Source organism: Vicugna pacos, chromosome 12 (assembly GCF_048564905.1).
Source record: "Vicugna pacos chromosome 12, VicPac4, whole genome shotgun sequence".
NCBI classification, from domain to species: Eukaryota; Metazoa; Chordata; class Mammalia; order Artiodactyla; family Camelidae; genus Vicugna; species Vicugna pacos.
Window position 1 is genome coordinate 62,109,252 of NC_132998.1, and position 19,851 is coordinate 62,129,102.

At 53.8% G+C, this 19,851-nt stretch overlaps 1 protein-coding gene and 1 non-coding gene across 2 annotated transcripts in view; both read left to right on the plus strand.

The window, feature by feature from the left end:
* PARVB (parvin beta) overlaps positions 1-19,851 on the plus strand; it is a 94,634-nt gene that overhangs the window by 52,997 nt on the left and 21,786 nt on the right. Inside the window, exons 4-7 of the mRNA XM_072973657.1 lie at positions 7,342-7,444; positions 13,609-13,749; positions 14,954-15,069; positions 17,720-17,778. Of these exons, the coding sequence (XP_072829758.1) occupies positions 7,342-7,444; positions 13,609-13,749; positions 14,954-15,069; positions 17,720-17,778 (419 nt within the window). The remainder of the gene's footprint in view (positions 1-7,341; positions 7,445-13,608; positions 13,750-14,953; positions 15,070-17,719; positions 17,779-19,851) is intronic.
* Positions 6,657-6,729, plus strand: TRNAS-AGA (transfer RNA serine (anticodon AGA)). Its single transcript has one exon. It is a non-coding gene; the product is annotated as a tRNA-Ser (tRNA).

The following is a 19,851-nucleotide window of genomic DNA, read 5'->3' on the forward strand; positions in this document are numbered from 1 at the left end:
CCAGAGGAGGCTCTGAAAAGCGGGCACGTGGGCCCCTCCGGCCAGCCCTGCTCATCCTCCTCTCATGTTGCTGCCCCTGCCTGCTCTGGCCGGTGGTCAGATTCTGAAAGTCCTGGAAGCGAGGACGGGCAGGGCGGGGTGGGGCTCTGTGGCTCTTCGCTGGGGCTGTCGGGGGGGGGCGGGTGAGGGGCTGGGGGGGGGGCAGCCCTCTTATCCGTGGTGGTTTCTCAAGCTCCAGCTCAGCGTCGAGGCTTTATTCCAATGTCTATCCGTGTCCGCGTGCAAACTGCAGTTTTGATGGCTCTGACTGAGTCACAATAGGGCTTCAAAGGTAACCCTGGTCAGACCCGACGCCAGGTCTGGGGCAGGCAGCCGTGGAAAACGCCCACCTCTGCAGCCCCAGCCAGCCCAGCGGACCCCTGGCTTTGATGACAGCGCGCGCCACAGACAACTTCTCTTAAAAGGACGTTTTCAGAAGTTTCTTCACCTTGACCGTGGCTGTTGGGCCTGACGTGGAGCACGACTGCCTTCTCACAGGGCTGGCTCCGGACAAACAAAACCTTCGCGTGTTTCACCTTTTAAAAAACTGAAATGGAAAATGTCATTTTGGGGCCCATCCCGAAATGTTGATTCTCAACAACTTAAATTGCTGAGTTTATTTTGTTAAGAATTTTTTTTCTCCCCTGGATACCCACTTTGGTATTCTGAACAGAAGAATGTTGGTGAGGAAGGTGATCTTGTCTTTCAGGCACCAGAGTGTTCTCCACAGGCCACGTCTACGTAGTAAAAGGGGTGCTCTGTGTCTGTCAGGGCTCTGCAGAGAAGCGGAGCCAGTGGGTGCAGCTCTGTATCCGTCTGTCTGTCTGTCTATAGAGATTTATTCCAAGGATGGGCGCACGTGACTGGAGGCTGAGTCCCGCCAGCCCAGCTCCTTGTCCCGGCCGGACGCTTTCTCTCAGCTTGCACTGCCTGGAACCGTTGTGTGTTTATTTGCTTGGTTTCGGTCTTCCTCCTCCATCTAGAATCTACTTCCCACGCAGTCGGAGACTGTCAGCATTTTGCTCCCAGGGGAGTCCCCGTGTCAGGAGGTTGCCTGCGCACAGCGGTGCTGAATGAGGGAGCAGGGCTGGCAGTGCCCACCCGAGGTTGTGCCTCAGGACCAGCCAGGAGGGCGTGCGGCCCGCAGACAAGGCAGGCTGCTGCCCCACCCCAGACCTCCAGGGTCCGAGTCTTGGGAAGGGGGCCCTGGGAGGATGCGGTGGGGGGGGACCTGTGAGCTGGATGCTGATATAGGTGGTCCCCAGAGCCGCCGTGGGGACCCAGGGGTGCGGATGACCTGTCCTGGTGGTTCAGACAGAACACCTCCATCCACGTTACCTGCGCGATCCTTGCTGCTATTCAGAATGTCCGTCTTGGCTGTTGGCTCTGATTATCCAACCTCCGACTGATTAAATCTGAGGAGGTCCCAGCAAAGGCCGCCTCCCAGGGGATCCCTATAGGGATTTGACCCAGAAACAGTTGTTTTTGGTGCAGAGTGTGAACCTGATCAAGTCAGGGTGAGGTCCAGCTGACATCCTCACTGCTGGCACGTCCCAGCCTTGGGACCAGCGCGACCTTTCTGAGGAACCACAGCCAGTCTGCTTGCTTTCTTTCTCTGTTCTCCATCATCTGTACTTTTTTTTACCTCTTGTCTTGGCCCCTGTCCTGTCTCCCTCTGTAGCTTTACTCCTGCTGATCCTGACGCCTCAGGACTGTCACTATTTAAAATATTGTTAACTGACCTCTGCTTCCTGTTTTAAAAAAAAAAAAACACGCTGGCTCTGGCTAAGCCAGGCATTACTTGAAACATTCTCCGAGCATCTCTTGTGTGTAATGCAGTGTTACGGGTTGCAGGGGCTTGGTGGGCTCTGGAGTTGGCTTCCTGGATTCAAATCCTGGCTCGGATTAAAGTGGGAGAACAGTAGTGCCCATCTGCAAGCGTGAGGATGACATCAGATGCGACTCCCTGTCCTCAAGGTGCCAGGTGCTGGAGCCGGGGCGCAAACAGGGTGGAGCCGGAACGGAGGTCCACGGGCAGGTCTGTGGTTCGAGTTTAGACGTGAGCACATGTATCCTGTGGGTTCAAGAATGCAAAGACCTAGCCTGTCTCCTCTTTGCTGGGGTTTCGTCCTGTGGTCATTTTCGCTAGCATCCTCCAGAAATGCCCTGAGTCTCTTCCAGGGTGAACAGCTGGTGCTGCCCGGGGAAGATAGCAGTTTACAGATGAGATCCTTTATATGTTTAATGACCCTTGAAAGAAGGAATGGCAGACGTCATGCTTTCCAGAGTGAAGATCCAGAGAGGGGCCTCCGCACGTGAGCATGCTGGTCCAAGGCAGGCTGGTCGGGTCACCGGGGTACCCGTTCCTCCCCACCAGCAGATTTCACGTCTCCTCTCCCAGTTTATTGGACCAGACTCTGCCGGTTGTTAAGTTCTGTTTTCTCCCTCCCTTTGTCCCCATGAAGAAAGCTGCGTGGAGACAGTCTGGGCGGAAGACGGCGTTGTCACCGCCGGGGGGGGGGGGGGGAGACACCCCGTGCCGCGTCTGGCGCTGCACCTGGCTGGGATGGCCTGCTGCCTGTTGCAATAAGCCTGCGTCCTCAGCGTATTAAGCCACTACAAGCCTGTTTGGACGTGATTAAAACATCACTGTCATGGCTTTGGGGGAGACAGGCTGCAGATCCTGATTATCATTCAGAAGGAACTCCGGGAAATTTTGTATTCTGGTTAAAGCAAGCTTGAAAAAGTTCCCTGCAAAGAGCACTGTGCCGAGGGCATCATTGGTCTACGTCCTAGACATGTGCCTGCAGGAGTCGGGGTGTGCAAATGAGTATGTCCCTAAAATCATGACCGATGCCATGTTTAAAAAGTCTTTTGTGAAACAGGGGATTGAGATGGACGACCTGGGCAGTGCGAGGCCAGGGTGATGATGTGGCCAGGAGGGGGCTGCACCTCTGCAGGGGCGGCCGTGAACCTGGGCCGTGGATCTGTGTCTGCTTCCCAGAGCTGACCTCCGCGGCCTGTTGTATGCAGTTTGCCTTTCATCCCTGTCTGCCTGTTGTTTTTATATTTGGACTTTGACCAGGTCAGAAATCCAGATGGGACTTTTTAAGTTGTAGTTTCTTCATAGCAGAAACATCTCTGGAGTCTTTTCCGACAGGACTGTGCTCTGGGCGAGGCAGCCTCTGGAACCAGGTGTCTGTGTGCCCGAGAGAACCTTCAAGGTCTGGGCAGCTCTGCAGCTGATTTGAGCATCTTCCACGGGTCTGTCCCTGGTGTAGCCCCTGGGGCTTAGCCCTTGGGGCTGTGGCATTGAGCAGAGAAAGGCCCCACCCTCGTGGGGCTGACAGCCCAGCTCGGGGAAGACACGTGGAGGGACGAGTGCTTCTGTGACCGGGAGGTGTGAGTGCTTGGAAGGAAGCTAAAGCAAGAAGCAGGATGGTTTCCTCTCCCCTCTGCTTTAGTCGCTGAGCAGAGACCTGCTCACTGGTACCCAGGGGGAGTGTGTGACTGGCAAGGCGGCAGTGGGTGCAGAGGCGCCATGGGATGCACGCTCTGGCCTGTGTGAGGGCCAGTGAGGAGGGCAGTGTGGCTGGAGCCTAGAGAACAGGGACGAGGGTGGTCAGAGGTCAGATCAGAGATGGGGAGGGTGAGACATGATGCTTGACTCCCTGGGGGTTGGTGGAGTGGGGGTGGGGACCGGCTCCCTCTAGTGGCCGTGGGAGGACCAGCTGGGCTCGGGGCCTGGTCCGCCCTTCATGCAGGGGCCCTTCCCTGCGAGCAGCTGTGACACCCAGCTGCCCTACTTAGGGCAGAGACTAGGTCACGTTTCTTTCTACATGCAGCACCTACGGTGGTGTCCCTGTACACCAAGTGCTGCTGGCGATGCCGAGGCCATCAGAAAGGGGCTCGTGACATGCTGTGAACTCCCGAGACGCGCTGCTGACGTCTGTGTAGATCACGGTGGTTGGTTAGCACTACTGACTGGACAGTCACCCAGATCCTCCGAAGAGCCCTGCAGAGGCAGATGCAAGCACCTGCATCCTAGAGATTAACTTTCATGACAGGTTTATTGAGGTAGAATTCACACACTGTACAATTCAGTGGCGACTGGCATACTCCCAGAGTTTGTTCAACCACCACCTCAGTCAATTTAAGAACATTTTCATCACCCCCAAAACAAACTCCATTCCCGTCAGCACTCAGACCCTATTTCCCTGCTTCCTGGTCCCTAACAACCACTTTATCTCTATAGAATTTTTCTGTCTCTGTAATTTACATGTTCTGGGTATTTCATATAAGGGGAATCATACAATATGTGACTTTTGTGTCAGGCTTCATTCATTTGGCATTGTGTTTTTAAGATTCATCCATATTGAAGCATGTATCAGAATGTCATTCCTTTTTATAGCCGAATAATATTCCACCACATAGACATACCACAGTGTGTTTATCCATTCTTTGTTGATGGCATTTAGATTGTTTCCACATCTTGATTATTTTGAATAGTGCTGCTACGAACATTGGAGGGTACGAGGTTTTGTGTGAACTTATGTTTTCCGTTCTTTTTGGCGTGTACCTGGTGTGAAATTGCTGAGTCCTATGGTGATTCTGTGTTTAACCTTTTGAGTAATTGCCAGACTGTTTCCATAGTGGCTGCACCATTTTACATCCCCCCCAGCAGTGTATGAAGTTTCTTTCAATTTCTCTGCATCCTTGGCTACACTTTATTGTACGTCTTTTTGATTATCGCTACCCCAGTGGGTATGAAGTGGTACCTCATCGTGGTTTTGATCTGCATTTTCCTGATGGCTAATGATATTGGGCATCTTTTCATGTATTGGCCAATGGTCTGTCTTCTTTGGAGAAATGTCTACTCAGATCCTTTGCCCATTTTTAAAATTGGGTTTTATTTATCTTTTTATTACTGGGTTTCAAGTGTTCTTTATATATTCTAGATACAAATCCTTTATCAGATGTGTGATTTGCAAAGTCTTCTCCCATTCTGTAGGTTGTCTTTGCAGTGTTTTGATAGTATCTTTTGAAGTACAAATGTTCTAAATTGTAAGTCCAGTTTATCTATTTTTTGTTTGTTGCTTGTGCTTTTGGTGTTATAGCTAAGAAATCATTACATAATCCAAGGTCATGAAGATACATCTCCATGTTTTCTAAGAGTTTTTAAGTTTAGTTCTTACACTGAGGTCTCTGATCCATTTTGAGTTAATTTTTGTATATAGTGTAAAGTAAGGGTCCAAGTTTATTCTTTTGCAGTGGATGTCCAGTTGTCCCAGCACCACTTGATGAGACTATTTTCCACCAGTGAATTGTCCTAGCCCCCTTATGGACGTCAGTTGACTGTAATGTGAGGTTTATTTCTGACCTCGTGTCTAGTCCATTGGTCTCTGTGTCTACCTTTTTTTGATGCCAGTACCATACGTTTTGGTTACTCTAGCTTTGTAGTGAGGTTCGAGATCAGGAAGTGTGAGTTCTCCAACTTCTTTCTTCTTTTTCAAGATTGTTTTGGCTTTTGGGGATCTCTTGACTTTCCATTTGCATTATAAGATTTGCTTGTCAAGTTGTGCAAAAAGAAGCCATCTGGATAGTGATTAATTTTTATAAATGGCATCTATTATTATTTTTTCTAATTACCAAAGTAATATACACTGCTGAAAACCTGGAAGACAGAAAAAGCAAATAGAAGGCAGCGGAAATTTAAAAATTTTTGTCCCTCCAGGCTTTTTTTTCCTCTTGTGTATTCAGCTTTTCTTTTGCAAAATTTGGAACCATTCCAGAGTTGATAAATGTCTGGGAGCACATTTGGATTCGTACCTTGGGAGAAGCTTCTGGAACTGAGATTCCTGGGTCGCGTAGCACACACAGGGATGGGGGTTGCTTTGTCTTTTTTGGGGGGACAGAGTTAGGTTTCTTTATGTATTTGTTATTTATTAAATGGAGGTACTGGGAATTGAACCCGCGACCTCCTGCATGCTAAGCACACAGCCTACCACTGAGCTGTACCCTCCCCTACTGTGTGTTCTTTTGTTCAAGTCTGTGCAGGCATCCGGTTTATGTTTCAGAGAAATGCCTTAAGTGATGTCAGCCAAGTGGAGCTCTGTTCGGTGGGAATCCTATTTCTCCGCAGATTTTTCGCAATCGAAGCTGTCTTCTTTTATGGTACATTACTCAGTGAACTGAATGCACACCTTGCTGAGAAGAGGCTGGTCTAGAGAAATGAACACAGGTGCCCACATGCAACTTGGATGCCCGCGTACATAGCAACACTGCTCATAACAGCCGAAAAGTGGTGACATCCCGAATGTCCCCAGCTGGTGAATGGATCCGAGAAGTGCGCCTCTCCATACAGTGAAATTGAGCCCTGAGGTGGAAGGAAGCCCTGACTCATGCTATCACCTGGTGAACCTTGAAAACATCTTGATGAGTGAAAGAATCCAGATGAGAAGATCATGTGTGATGGGATTCCATTCATATGATGTATCCAGAGCAACTACATCCAGCGAGAAAGTGGTTCTGTGGCTGGAGTGAGCTGGCGAGGGGAGGATGGAGAGTGACTGCTGATGGGGTGGAGTTTCCTTTGGGGGATGGAAATGTTTTGGCAGGGAGGGTATAGCTCAGTGGTAGAGCATGTGCTTAGAATGCACGAGGTCCTGGGTTCAATCCCTAGTACCTCCATTAAAAAAAAAAACTGTAAAAAAAGGGTGAATTGCATGGAATATGAATTCTATGTCAATAAAGCCGTGAAAAAAATAGCATGCCGCTGAGAGTAGCATCTCGCTGGTGAGTAACACCCGCACAGAAACCCCTTTCTCGCCAGAGCTCTGGGCTCAGGGTGATGGGGGAAGGTTTGGGTGCAGGTATTAAGGGAGAGAATTCTGTTATTTGTTATGTTATGATGGGCGGGATCTGTGTCGTCCGGCCCATAGCAGGCATGTTACTGATGGTTCCTCATTTAATCTCCGCTCCTCGTCCACGCTGTGATGAACAGATCATCACTTTTTTTGGCTAAGACTCTGCACCCACTCAGGTCCCCGCTAGGAGGAGGCCAGTCCCACCATGGTGCTACCCTCCACCTGCTGTCCTGTGAATCCCACGGGGGTCCCGGCAGCCCGGGGTCGGGGGGCCCTGCAGGCTGGGAGAACCTGCCTTTCCCCTTGGGCTCACCCGGCCCTGCACTGGGGCGTCTCGGTGTCCAGCAGCCCTCAGTTCCTGCACTTGCTCTGGTCACTGCCTGGTCCTCAGGGCACAGCTCAGTGGTCGAGTCTACCACACCTGTCCATCCTGCAGGTTCTCATCGACTGGATCAATGACGTTCTGGTGGAGGAGCGGATCATCGTGAAGCAGCTGGAGGAGGACCTGTATGATGGGCAGGTGCTGCAGAAGCTCCTGGGTGAGTGCACGGAAGGGTGGGCCCAGCCCCTGCAAAGGGCCACAGCGAGGGGTGGCCCCAGGCTGGACTGCACGATTCTCTACGTGGCGACATCGGTTACTCATCCAGAGAGTAGACTTAAGCCACAGCCCTGAGCCCACAGCTCCCAGGGCTTCGTTTGGGTTCCAGGTCACCTGACCTCTCCTAGTCTCTCAGGTGGGCGTCCCCCAGAGCTCCAGCCATGGGCCACACATAGCTTCCAGAAGCACCTGCGGCCTCTGTGCTGTTGGGTGCACGTGTCCAAGGGGCGCCGTGTCCTCTCTGGGTCAGCCCTCCCTGCCAGCCTTGTGCCCGTCCAGCTCTGAGCACCTCCAGGCCTGTGCTGGCTCATTCAGGCTGGGAGATGCCGGAGCGGGGCAGGTCCTCAGCTGTGCCCTTGAGGGACATGATCTGGGGGTGGGGGAGGCGAGAAAGGAGACTGACTTGCCGACGCTCTTTTCATGTCTGTCCACCGGGGACAAGTTCCTCAGTGGAATGTACGTAGAGCACTTAACACGGTGCTGGGCACACGTCCTGGAGTCAGGACAGGGTCGTTAACAACAATAGAGGCAAAGACAAAGAAATGAGGGGTCAGAGCAGGGCTGGAGGGTCCCCAGAGTCCCCCTGAGTAACGGGCTCACGGTAACTACGTGTTGACCAAGTCAGTGAAGAAAGCCCTGTGGTTTCGTTTCCTGCAAGGACGAAGGCTCTTTTCACAGGAAATGAAAAGGCAGCAGGTAGGTGAGGCTTTTTCTGACTCTGTTGGACGTTGGCACCATCCAGATGCTCCAGGAGAGATGAGCTGTCTGCTGGACAGTGTCTCAGTCCCCAGGAAGCTCTGATGTCCCCAGATCCCTGCAAGGTGGCGTGGAGGGCTCGGTGTCCCCTTGCCAATTTGGATCACTCCCTTGCCAAAGGGCTGTGGTCGGCCCCGCCCCCCAGCATCAGTGGGGCCGGCGGACCTGCTGATCCTGGTGGAGGGGGCTCCCTAGCACACCGCCTGGAGGGTCCCTCCTTCCAGGCAGGTCTAGCCTTGGGGGTGCTTTTCACGGGGAGAGACACCAGAGGGGAAGCAGTCAGGCAGGGGCTGGGGCAGGAGGGGAGCATCCCAGGGAGGGGTGACCTGGGACCACGGAACGCAGCCCCTGCAGCCATGTGGGCTGTGGCCTTGGCTGAGCATCCACGCCCTTCCTCGGACCGGGTGCCTCGGGGCAGGGTTTGCACACACTCAGCACAGTGGCTCTTACAGACGGCCTGAGCTTGGAGGGCACCTGTGGGGCTGTGGGGAGAGGAACCGGGTCACGTAACTGGCTTTGACGACATGGTGATTGATGGCTCACACATTATTCTGTCCTTATTCAGTCAGTCCTCAAATGGCACATTAGAAGGGACCAGATTTTGTGTTTATTTTGGTCATCCCTTCATTCGTTGAACAGATATTCTCTGGCCTACTATGTGGCAGGTGTGGCTCTGGACCCTGGAGACTGGTGACAGAGGGAGGAGATCTTCTTGTCCCCAGCGCCAACACACATCTGGCAGAAGGGAGAAGGAGAGCCGTTACAGGGTGGTTCATCCTAAAGCAAATAGATGCTTTAGGAGAGTGACAGGCACTAGGGAGAAAATCAGAGCGGGGTGGAGGGGCTGAGTTGGGTGGAGGGGCTGGGCAGTCCGGGCCAGCCCTCCGGGGAGCTGACATTCAAGCAGACATCTGCACGGTTGGCATGGAAAGAACATTCCAGGCTGGGACCCTGAAGTGAGGAAGAGTCTGTGGTGTTTAGAGTGGCGGAAGGAGGCTGCAGGAGGCGGGAGTGGACAGATGGGGCCAGATCCTGTCCGGCCCTTGTAGACGAAGGCTTTTATTCCAAGTGACAGGAAGCCAGCAGAGGTTTTGAGCAGGGCCGTGACCTGATCTGAGTTAGAGTTTTAGAAGGTCGCCTGGGCTTCTGGGTGCGGGATGGATGAGGAGAGGGTCAGGAGCGGGAGCTGAGAGGTCAGTCAGGACACTGCCGCGGCAGCCCAGGCACTGGATGCAGTGGCTCGGTCCAGGATGGAGGTGCGGACTTGGGGAGGTATTTTGGAGGTTAAAGCTGTCCGAGGCATCAAGGCTGATGGCCAGGTTTGTGGCCTGAAGAAACTGGTGAATGAGGAAGCCCTTGGGACTAGCATCGGGGGTGGGGAATGAGGAGGGAGGTGTTGTAGCCCACCTGAGTCAGCTGTGGGGTAAGGGTGGAGGTTGGCAGTGCAGAGATGTTTAATGCTGTGGGACTGATGGCCTCACCTGGAGACGATGTTCCAATTTCAGTATTTGACTGAACGCCATTGGCCAAGAATTAAATCTCTGTTTGGCTAAGCTGAGAACCCCCCATCTTAGAATGAGCTGCTTTGGTACAAGAATACATCTAAAATTAAGTTATCAAGATTGTTTAATAATTGTCACAATTTTATTATTAAAAATGTTGGTTGGAGCTTTGTTTTGTGTTGTGTCATTCCCAGCACCATCAGGTGCTAGGTTGCTCTCAAGGCCATCAAACTAGAATTTGTGATGATACACTCACTTTCAACACAGGAGGAGAGAGGAGGGCATGGCTCTTAGGCTGACACTGCCCACAGGGATTCTGCTGATGGTGAAGCTGCCCTGGGTATCAGCTTCCTTCCCTCTCTATGGTAAAGACCTAGTTTCCCTTTGACTCTTGGACTTGAGAAGTTGGCTATTGGTGACAAAGCTTGTTTTTTAAAGTAGTCCTTTGAACTGGTTCTTTGTTCACTGTCCAAAGGAGATACTTTCTAATATTTTCAGAAGCAAACATTAGAGTGTTGTCCTCACTTGCATTTTTATTTGTTACTCTTTTTGCGTACACTTCTGGCTTCACCCACCCAATAATTTGAAAAAATTGTGTCCCTAAGCGTTAGTTCTAGCAGCGTGACTGTGGAGTCTGGCTCTTAGGACCACAGGGCCAGCTCTGGGTGTGCATCTGCATTCAGCCTTAGGTGCCTGTGAATGGTGCCAGCACCCTTCACGGAGGAGAGTGACAGGGGCATCTAGGGGCAGGTATCCCATTAGAAATCCTTGCCTACTCAAGGTACATCCTTTTGGTCCCCACTTCAGTTGGCCCCAGCGAATGCGGCCCTTGCTCTGAAGCTGCTGTGGTCGTCAGTGAATCCTGCTATGTCCGTCTTGTTATCTGTAATGTAGAACACGAGGCTGACTTGGGCTCTGGCAGCCTTTTTACCGTGAAGTGGCTGCAACTCTGTCCTGTTTGAGTATCTTGCATAAGGACTATTTGATTAGGCAATTCTCAAATCTCTTGCATGTCAAGTGGTTTGACATACCGCTCTGTGTGAAGGCTAGAACAACGGAAGAGAATGTTCAGATGTTAACAGAACAACACAAGGTCTTGCCTGGTCGTGTTAGTGATGTGGTTACACCGACGAGAGGCCTTAGTTAGTAATCTACGTGCCACGTGACTCTGGGGCCCATGGATGCCGGGAAGGACCCTGATGGAAGCATTTAACTCTTCGCTCTCCGAAGGCGGACGCTAAAGCCAAATAGGAGATTCTGGCCAAATGCCAACGCCAAAGCTGACTTCTGTGCACTTGTAGAGAGAAGAGGTCTGGGGACTGGGCCCTGGGGGGCGGCCAGTGGTCAGAAGAAGAGCCAGCCCAGGAGTCTGAAGGGTCCATCTGGGAGGGAGGAGGAGTCAGGGGAAGGATAGAGAAGAGGAGGTTTCAAGGAGGCAGGAGTGAGGGAGGGGAGGACAGAGGATGGACCTCTGGGTTTGGCCAGGTGTGAGTCACCAGTGGGCCCCTCAGTGAGCCCCCTCTCCTTAAGAGCAGATTCAGGGAGCAGCTCTCAGGCCCTCTGCTGTGGGCAGGTTTCAGGGGGTGTAACTTGCAGCCTTGCCCAGGTGGACCACTTGTGCGCAGTGAGGGTCCCCACACCAGCGTGTTGAGGGCGCTCTGGGGCGGGCTGTCGTCCTGCTCCTGGCTCACGGCACACCCTTCTTCTTGAGGAAAGATGCAGGACCTCCCTCGAGTAATTAGCACGTGCAGCCCCACATTCGGCCGTTGCCACGTTTGCCTGCCACGTTTTCCTCTGTCTCTTTCCCTGCCATGAAAGTGGGGATCCTGGCTGTGCCAAAGCCCCAGGCCATTCCTGCAGCCCCGTCAGAGGGATGCTGGTGACACGGGCGGCCAAGGACCTGGTTCTCTTCCACACTGTAGGGTCACCCGAGACCCTGCTGCAGGCAGCACCAGGCACGACCAGCCGCCTGGGTTTCTGTTACGGGCTGAGCTGTGTCCCCCCTAGAATTCATATGTTGGAGTCCTAACCCTCGGGACCTCAGAATGTGACTGTATTTGGAAACAGTTAAGATGAGGTCATTGGGGTGGGCCCTAAACCCATAAGACTGGTGTCCTTTTAAGAAGAGGAGATTAGGATGCAGACACGCAGAGAAGGGTGACCATGTCAGGATGTCTACGCGCCGAGGAGGGGCCTAGTGTGCTGACGCCAGGACCATGAGGAAGTGAATCTCCACTGTCTCAGCCCCCCGTTCTGGTGCTTTGTTAAGGCTAACACTCTCCCCTTCCCCGTCCTCTCCTCCTCCTCCCCCCGGGCGCCACGTTCAGTCTGCGGGGGTGGCTGAGGAAGGGGACGGCGGGGACGTGCCAGGCTCCTCGTCTCTCCCAGTGGGCGAGGCTCTCTCCGGACCACCTGGCTCTCTCAGCCTTGCTGCCTTCCCCAGGGACCCTTGGTCCGCCCTGTCCCTGCCTGTTGAGCACCTGGGGACCGTGGTATGTTTTCAGGGGGTTCGTATGGACAGATTATTCATCTCTAAGACCTATTAGATACAGGTGGAGGGAAATCAAAACGCATAAATGGGAATCACTTCCATCCCCGGCAGGATGTGCTTTGTCGAGCTGCTTTGTTCTGCCCCCAGCACTCACTGCTCCCCAAGCTCACGTTCTCCAGGTAGGGCTGACCCCACCCCACACTAGAGCCCTCTGTGCTATGTCCAGCCCTAGGACAGTGCCCGGGAACTGTGCTGTGAGTGAATGAAGGAATGAATGAATGGTTGACAGAGCATCCTGAGCCCAGCAGGTACTGCTGTGTGATTACAGGGTCCTGGAAGGAACATCAAACTGCTCATTCTTGTTCTAATGGAGGAAGGGATGGATGTGGGGACGGGCTTCCAGCAAAAGCGCCTGAAACAGAACTTTGCTGGGGACCACTCGCAAAGTGGAAGCCCTGTTTGTGCCCAGCCTGGACCCGACTGCCTTTCTGATCTCCCTCCCATCAGTGCCCCTGACAGCAGCTCTGCGCCAGAGTCTTGCAGTGCGTCGGGCTCTGTGCCCAGGACTTTGTAATCACCCTCTGGGTTCCTGAGCTCATGATGTTCTGCGACGTGGCTTCTGTTTTGCAGAGGAGACCTATCAGATAACCCCTGGGTCTTAGAATAAACGAGTAGAAGAGAAGCTTGGCCATCCTTCCCCACTGCCCCTCCGCAGGTGTGGTGTCAGGTGTCCCTCCTGCTCCCCTCATCTCAGTCACTGCATCTTGAGCACACGTGACAGTTCTTGTCTGGCTCCTCCAGATCTGCGTCCTGCTCACTCTTGGCAAGAAAATAGTCACGGGTACCTGAATACCTAAGAATCCTTCTTCCCGTGGTGTCCCAGTGATGGAGAAAGAAGAATGGAGGGCACGTGTGCAGGGATGCGGAAGGCTGCGTCTGAGCCCCTTTTTATTTCCTCATCAAAGTCCTCTTCCCTCTGGGAACCCGCTGGCACCACCTCCTCACCTCCCATCCCGCCCCTCAGGGCACCTCCTTGCCTCCCAGCTGCACCTCGAATCATGTCTGTTCTGTGGACATAGAATATTCCTGGGTGGGATGCCCGAGTTTTATCCTTGAACTCCCCGCCCCCTTTCATCCCAGAGTGACTTTCTAAGGAATTGGAGTGGCTTGGAAGTTCAGAGTTCCAGGCTGCATGTCTTGACCGCGCCCCACTGTTGTGTGGGGACCTGCTAGGTGTCTCCACCTGGCGGAGGTGGCGGGGTGGGGAGGTGCATTGTGGCTGGTTGACCGGGTGTCCCCGAGTCCCTGCAGTTTTCCCTGATGCTCTGCCTTTCGCTCTTGTCCTTCTCGATGCAGAGAAACTGGCAGACCGCAAGCTGAATGTGGCTGAGGTGACGCAGTCCGAGATAGGACAGAAGCAGAAGCTGCAGACGGTGCTGGAGGCAGTGCACGAGCTGCTGCGGCCCCACGGCTGGGCGCTCCAGTGGAGCGTGGACTGTGAGCGGCCGCCGGGGCTGGGGAGCGTGGGGGGCCCGGCCTCTGAGCTGGCCACCTGGTCATTCCCCTTCGCGTCTGGCCTTGCACTTTAAAACCAGGTCACACTCCTGCTCTGTGAGAGGCAGCCAGGAGAGGAGAAGGCGTGTAGATAAGGGGCCAAGTCACACCCGCCTCGGACTTCCCCAAGCTCCGCAGTAGAGAGGTGTCCTTTCTTGTTGGCTGGATCGAGCAAGGCTTCCAGAGGCAGGGCAGGAATTTGGGTTATAAGACACAAGAAGGTTTCTGGGGTTCTTGGAAGGGCCCCCACCCCCAGGATACGTCTCGGAGCTTACTGGCTTTAGGAATCTGTGGCATGATGATGTTTCCAGCCGAGACATAAAACCAGAAAAGTGAAGCACTAAAACCAGGAGAGGCCGGAAAGCTCTCTGTCCTGCTGCCCCTGCCCCAGACCCATCCCCAGGGCAGGGCAGCCAGAGCGAGGCTTAGAGGCTGTCCCTGTCACCAGGGGCCCCTGTGCTTGGGGGAGACCAAGGCTGCAGTCAGATTTGCCCCTGGTGTTTTGGCCTCGAGACGTAGGGCAGACCCAGGCTCGCTTCTTGGGTTGCGGGGCCGGGGCCGGGGAATCCAGTGCTCAGTAAACAGTAAAGCCCCGCACAGGATGAGAGTGACCGCACCTTGGTCCACATCCTAGAGAAGAGCTGGTGGAGTTGGGGGTGGCAGCCAGGGCCCCAGGCAGGGCAGGAGTCACTTCTGACATCCCCAAACATCTTTTGCCCATATAGCCTGCCCTGTGGAGATGGCTGAGAATTTTAAGCACCCGAGATGCTTAATAATGCATTGTTGCTTATTGCAATAATGCTTAATAATAATATATTATTACGCTGGGTAAGTGGCCAGGCGACCTCTTTTTCCTGCTCATTCTGTCTCCTTACCACCCAGTTCACTTTTTTTTTTTTTAACAAACAACCTGCTTTTGAAAGTGATTGCACAAGTCACTGGAGGCCAACAGGAAAGCAAATAAATCAGAAGCTAGAACTAAATTCACACAGGCTGCCCGTCAGTCCAGCTTTCCATGGCCTGTGGCTTTTCCCGTGGTTTTCCTCTGAGGTCTCATTTGCACTCAGCATCTTCCTTGCCTTTTGGACGTGGGCTCTGGGTTCCCGTCTAATGATCTAAACCAGTCCCTTCTTCCCTCCCCGACCAGCAATTCACGGGAAGAACCTGGTGGCCATCCTCCACCTCCTCGTGGCCCTGGCCATGCATTTCCGGGCCCCGATCCGCCTTCCTGAACACGTCTCCGTGCAAGTGGTGGTCGTGCGGGTGAGTATCGCCAGCCTGGTGGTCAGCTTGCCCGCAGCTCTGCCCGCGAGGCACCGGGACTTGTTCCTCCTCTAGTTTGCCTGCTTTTTCCTTTGTTCCCTAAGAGGCTACCTTCTATTTTTTCCCTCTTGACAAAATGTACACCTTGCCCTGGCTTCAAGGTAAATGATGGAACAGGAACAATGGCACTGATTTGAAGAGAGGCAGATTCAAAGGCATGAGTGCGTTCAGGTTTAATTTGCCACATTTTTGAAAAGAGCATTCATTTCTTTCCAAAGCCAAGTAGCTGGAAATCAGTCCTCTTGAATAAGCTTATTACTCACTGGAGAGGGTTGAGAGCAGTGGTATGAAGTAGTTACCCTGATGCCCCAATCAAAGGCGGCTGCTGCGTTTGCGCCCAGTTACATCCATCATCTCCCAGTGTCTCCTTTTTAGGATCATTTCTCTTGTTTCACTTGGGAAAATGTAACTGGGAGCCAGGGTCCTCCTGACGGAGGTGGCGTCACCTTTGCTATCTGCATTTAAGGGGACAAGCCCGGCCTTGACTTTGTGTGTGCTGTCTCACCCAGTAAACGGGTATTAAGTGCCTACTGTGTCCCTGGCCCCCCGCCCTGGCTGTCGGTGGGCACTGATGAGGAAAGCATGCTTAGGTCCTGGAGGAACAGCTGCTTCTGCCAGAGCCTTGAGGTTACATTTGGAACCTGGATGTCTCCTGTGTTTATGTTACTGGAGATGTCCAGCTCCACACTCTCCTCTGGTTTTTAAACTTATCACTCCCGTGGTCTCTGCGGTCTGTGAGGCTCTGGCTGATCCTGTGTTTTCCAAAGCCGCCTGACCCTCCCTTACCCTGGGAGCTCGGCCCCGACCCGATAGCTGGGAGTGCCCCTTTCTGGCATCAAGCGAGGGTTCCCTGCCTTTTGACCCCGTTTGCTTCCTAAGGGGGAATGTTTGGGGTCAGAGGTGGTGATGGGGACACGGGGCCATCCCTGCCGCCTTTGTCTTGGATGCTCCCTTGGGGCAACTGGCTGGGAAGGCCTTCCCAAAGACACATGAGAACATGGTTCCCAGACCCATGTACGTCAGACTCGGGCCTCCGCAAATGCTGTGCAGCTCAGTAATCAGGATGTTTCCTTTCAGGCCTGCACTTTGGTCCAAGAAAATCTTTTGGGTTTGCAGGACGCTTTTCTGGCCCGGGCAAGCTCTCGCTGGGGCTGCCTTCTGTGACCGGGGTTACGGAAGGATTCTTTGGGCCACGTCCAGAGTGGAATGAAGAGGGGAGGAGAGGGCCCGGGAACTGGCCAGACTCAGGCCTTCGACGTCGGGTTATCCAGTCTGAGACGGAGAGGTGTGAGGAGGGTGGCAGTTTGTGGAGAGAAGGGATGAAAAAGGGACCATTTGCTCCCTGGCAGCGTGGCCTTGAGAGATCACTTGGTTTCTCTCTGAGCTGCAATGCTTTGCCCGTAAAATTGAGATACTACTGTAGACTTAAAGTATTCAGCCCCGTCTGTCCCGTAGCCAGGCCTGGGCCCGGCATCCAGTCGGTGCCTAGCGCACCTTTGACGTGTGCGTAAGTGAACACAGTGTCTCTGGGCCTCCCTCACGGAACCCCTGAGAGTCAGCCATGGCGAGGCCCTGGGGAAGCTGACAGCTGCCCTGTGGTGGTTACTCTCCATCACGAGAACCAGCGGTGAGAGTTCCCTGGCGGCCGAGCTCAGGAGAGGCCGGGGAGCTTGGATCTTGAGAGGGGTCCGTGGTGGGCTGCCCCACAGGAAGTGAGCTGAGCTCCCTGTGCCTCGAAGGGTTCTGGTGGGGGCTCGTGGTGGTGCTTGGGTGAGCTGGCCGCCCCGCTCCGTCCGGAGGTCGGGGCCATATGGGCTTTCTCTGCCCTGCCACCACCCCGCCCTCTCCCCCTCCCCCACCATCCCTTCCTCTCTGCTCCTGCCGGCCCCGGGAGAGGTGTGTCCCGCACCGTGTTAGGGTCCCAGGGCTGTTGTAACAAAGTCCCACCGACTGGGTGGCTTTAAACAGCAGACTTTGCTTCCTCATGTTGCAGAAGCCTGGCATCGACGGGGTCCCTCCGACGGCTCCAGGGAGGACCTTCCTTCCCTGTTCCGGCTGCTGCGGTGCCGGCCTCCTCCCCGTCCCAGCCCTCCAGCCTCTGCCTCCGTCCTTGCACGGCCTCTTCTCTCGGGGTCTGTGTTCCTGTGTCTCTGTTTTCTCTCTTATAAGGACACCAGTCCTGGATTTAGGACCCACCCTCATCCAGTATGGCCTCATCATAACTAATCACATCTGCAAAGACCCCATTTCCAAACGGGCCCATTCTGAGGTTCTGAGTGGACCTGGCTTCTGGGGGGACCCTGCGTGTTTCATCCAGTGCTTCCCTCAGGCTCCTCGCCTCTCCCGGCTGCAGGACGTCCGGGATTCCTTTGGGAGCTGGGTGACCAGAGACACTCCCCCCAGCTGCCAGCTCTCAGGGCAGCTTGGTGTACAGGGTCGGGGGGGAGGTTGGAGCAGGTTCTGGCCACCGAAGGGTCACCCTGTAGTCACCTGCCGTCCGTCGGCACCCGGCTTCAGCTGCCCTGCCTGTGATGCGCCGCCCTCTCCGCCTGCCCAGGTGTTCATTTATTGTTCGTTCTGGGATTTGCAGAAGCGGGAAGGCCTGCTGCACTCCAGCCACATCACGGAGGAGCTGACCACGACCACGGAGTAAGTGGGCCGGCTGCGCTGCTCCGGCCGGGGACCTGCACACCCTGGGGTCGACTTCCACTCTGGGTCCCTTGACCTCGGGATGGGGTTTTCTCACAAGCGTCCGCCCTGGCTTCCCATCCTCCACGCACTCTCTTCACAGTTTGCTTTCGTTAATTTTAGTGTAGTTCTGTTTTTATTTTTGGTAACAAAGGGCAAGATAGCAGTTTGGTTTGGTGTTTAAAAGCAAAATGAACAGATCTTTTATTTCTCCCCCAATAGAAAAATTAACAAGTGTGTGTGGCATAGGAATTAGAAGTTATTTAGGACACCCGCAGTCTTTTCTGGAATGAGACGGGGTATGATAAACAAGTAAAAATATAGTTGATCCCATTCAAAACCTCTTTATAAAGAGGAAAAGGGTGAGTGGAAACCTAAAGCAGTGAACTTCCATAGAGTAGGTTTGCTAAAGACGTCAAAGTTTTTCGTGTTAGCACTAAGTTATCCTCCAAAGACTTTGAACTTGTCATTCCTTATTTTAGGAGGTGAACTGCAAGCATGTGGAGAGGGGAGGCGGTGTTTGGAATGGTCAGAGGGGCCCGTGCCCTGACTCACTGACCTGTCTCCCTTTTAGCTGCGTCAGGAGGAGGGAGCCACACGTCCAAGCTAGAACCTGCCTTTGAGATAGTGCCGGGCCGTCCCTTGTGTCTCAGAGAAGGCCAAGCGACTGTTGTTTCTAATTAAAAACACTTTTAATTCGTTTTTATTTATATTTATTATTATTTTAAACGGAGATACTGGGGATTGAACCTAGGACCTTGTGTATGCTAAGCACACACTCTACCACTGAGCTACACCCCCCACCCCAGATGGTAGTTTTCAAGAAGTCTAAAAGGCTTCACACCTATTGAAAACAGTAAATCAAATGGTATGTTTTGCACGTGGCTTTTAGGAGGCCTTAGGACACCCTGTTAGGGATCTCTAAAATTCCCTGCATTTGTGCCTCTTGACTAAATCTGTTTCACATGAAACAGAACATTAAAAATTGATTGTCTGGGCTAACCCACCCACTCAGTTCACGGAGTGATTAATTACTGTGTCATGAATTCATGTATGGTCTTTCCAAAATCGAGCTGACACAGGAAACCGCTCCTGGCATGGGAGCTGTCAGGTGAATTGGAGAGACGCTGGCCTGTGGCCTGACGTGTGTGCACATCTGTTCCAAGCCCCTGGGAGGGAGTTGGGGGTGGGGGGTGTGGGGGAAGGAGGGGGGACAGGGACGGGGTGCTGAGCCTGGCATGGTGGCCCTGGGGCAGCCAGCTCGGCCTGCTCAGGAGCAGGAGGAGGGCAGCTTGAGGGGCCCTAGGAGTGGGGTGGTGTCTAGTTACCCATCATGGTGTAACAGACCACCCCAAGGCAAGGGGCTTAAAATAACAGTCAGTTTATTTGCCTACAGTTCTGTGGGTCAGCAGTCTGGGTGGGTCTCAGCCAGTCTGGTGGTCGGTGCTGGCCGGTGGGGGCCCCTGTCCCTCCCCGTGTCTCTTGTCCTTGCAGAGCCAGGCTTCCTCCGGCTGCCCTCAGGGTCTCCAGAGAGTGATAGGGCAGCTGCAGTCCCCCAGACTCCCTGGACCCCCACACACTGTGTGTCCTTACATTCTGTGGGTCAGAGCAAGTCCCAGGTCACCCTGGATGGGGGAGGGGGAGGGAGACCACACCTGCTGAAGGCAGGAGCAGCCAGGCCCGTTGAGGGGGTCGAGCAATGATGGGGAGAGGCTGTGCCCATCTTCCCCAGTCTGGCAGGGGGTGGGGGAGCCCCGAGAGGGCAGCAGAGGGCAGTGGGGGCTCTGTCACCAGGGCTGGCTGGTGGGAGATTGGTTTCAATGATTCACCCAGAGAGCCTGCTATGTGCCAGGCACCAGTACTTGGAGGCTGAGAGGATGGGTTCCTCTCCTCGAGGGTTAGTAGTCTAGCTGACGAGAAAGGACATGTCTGAAGTGTGATATCCAGCCCAGGGACCTTGTGAGAAGTGCTGTGCGGCCCTAAAGGAATTTCAGGAGGAGGGGGAGTGCCCCAAAGTCAGGGTGCAGAGAGGTT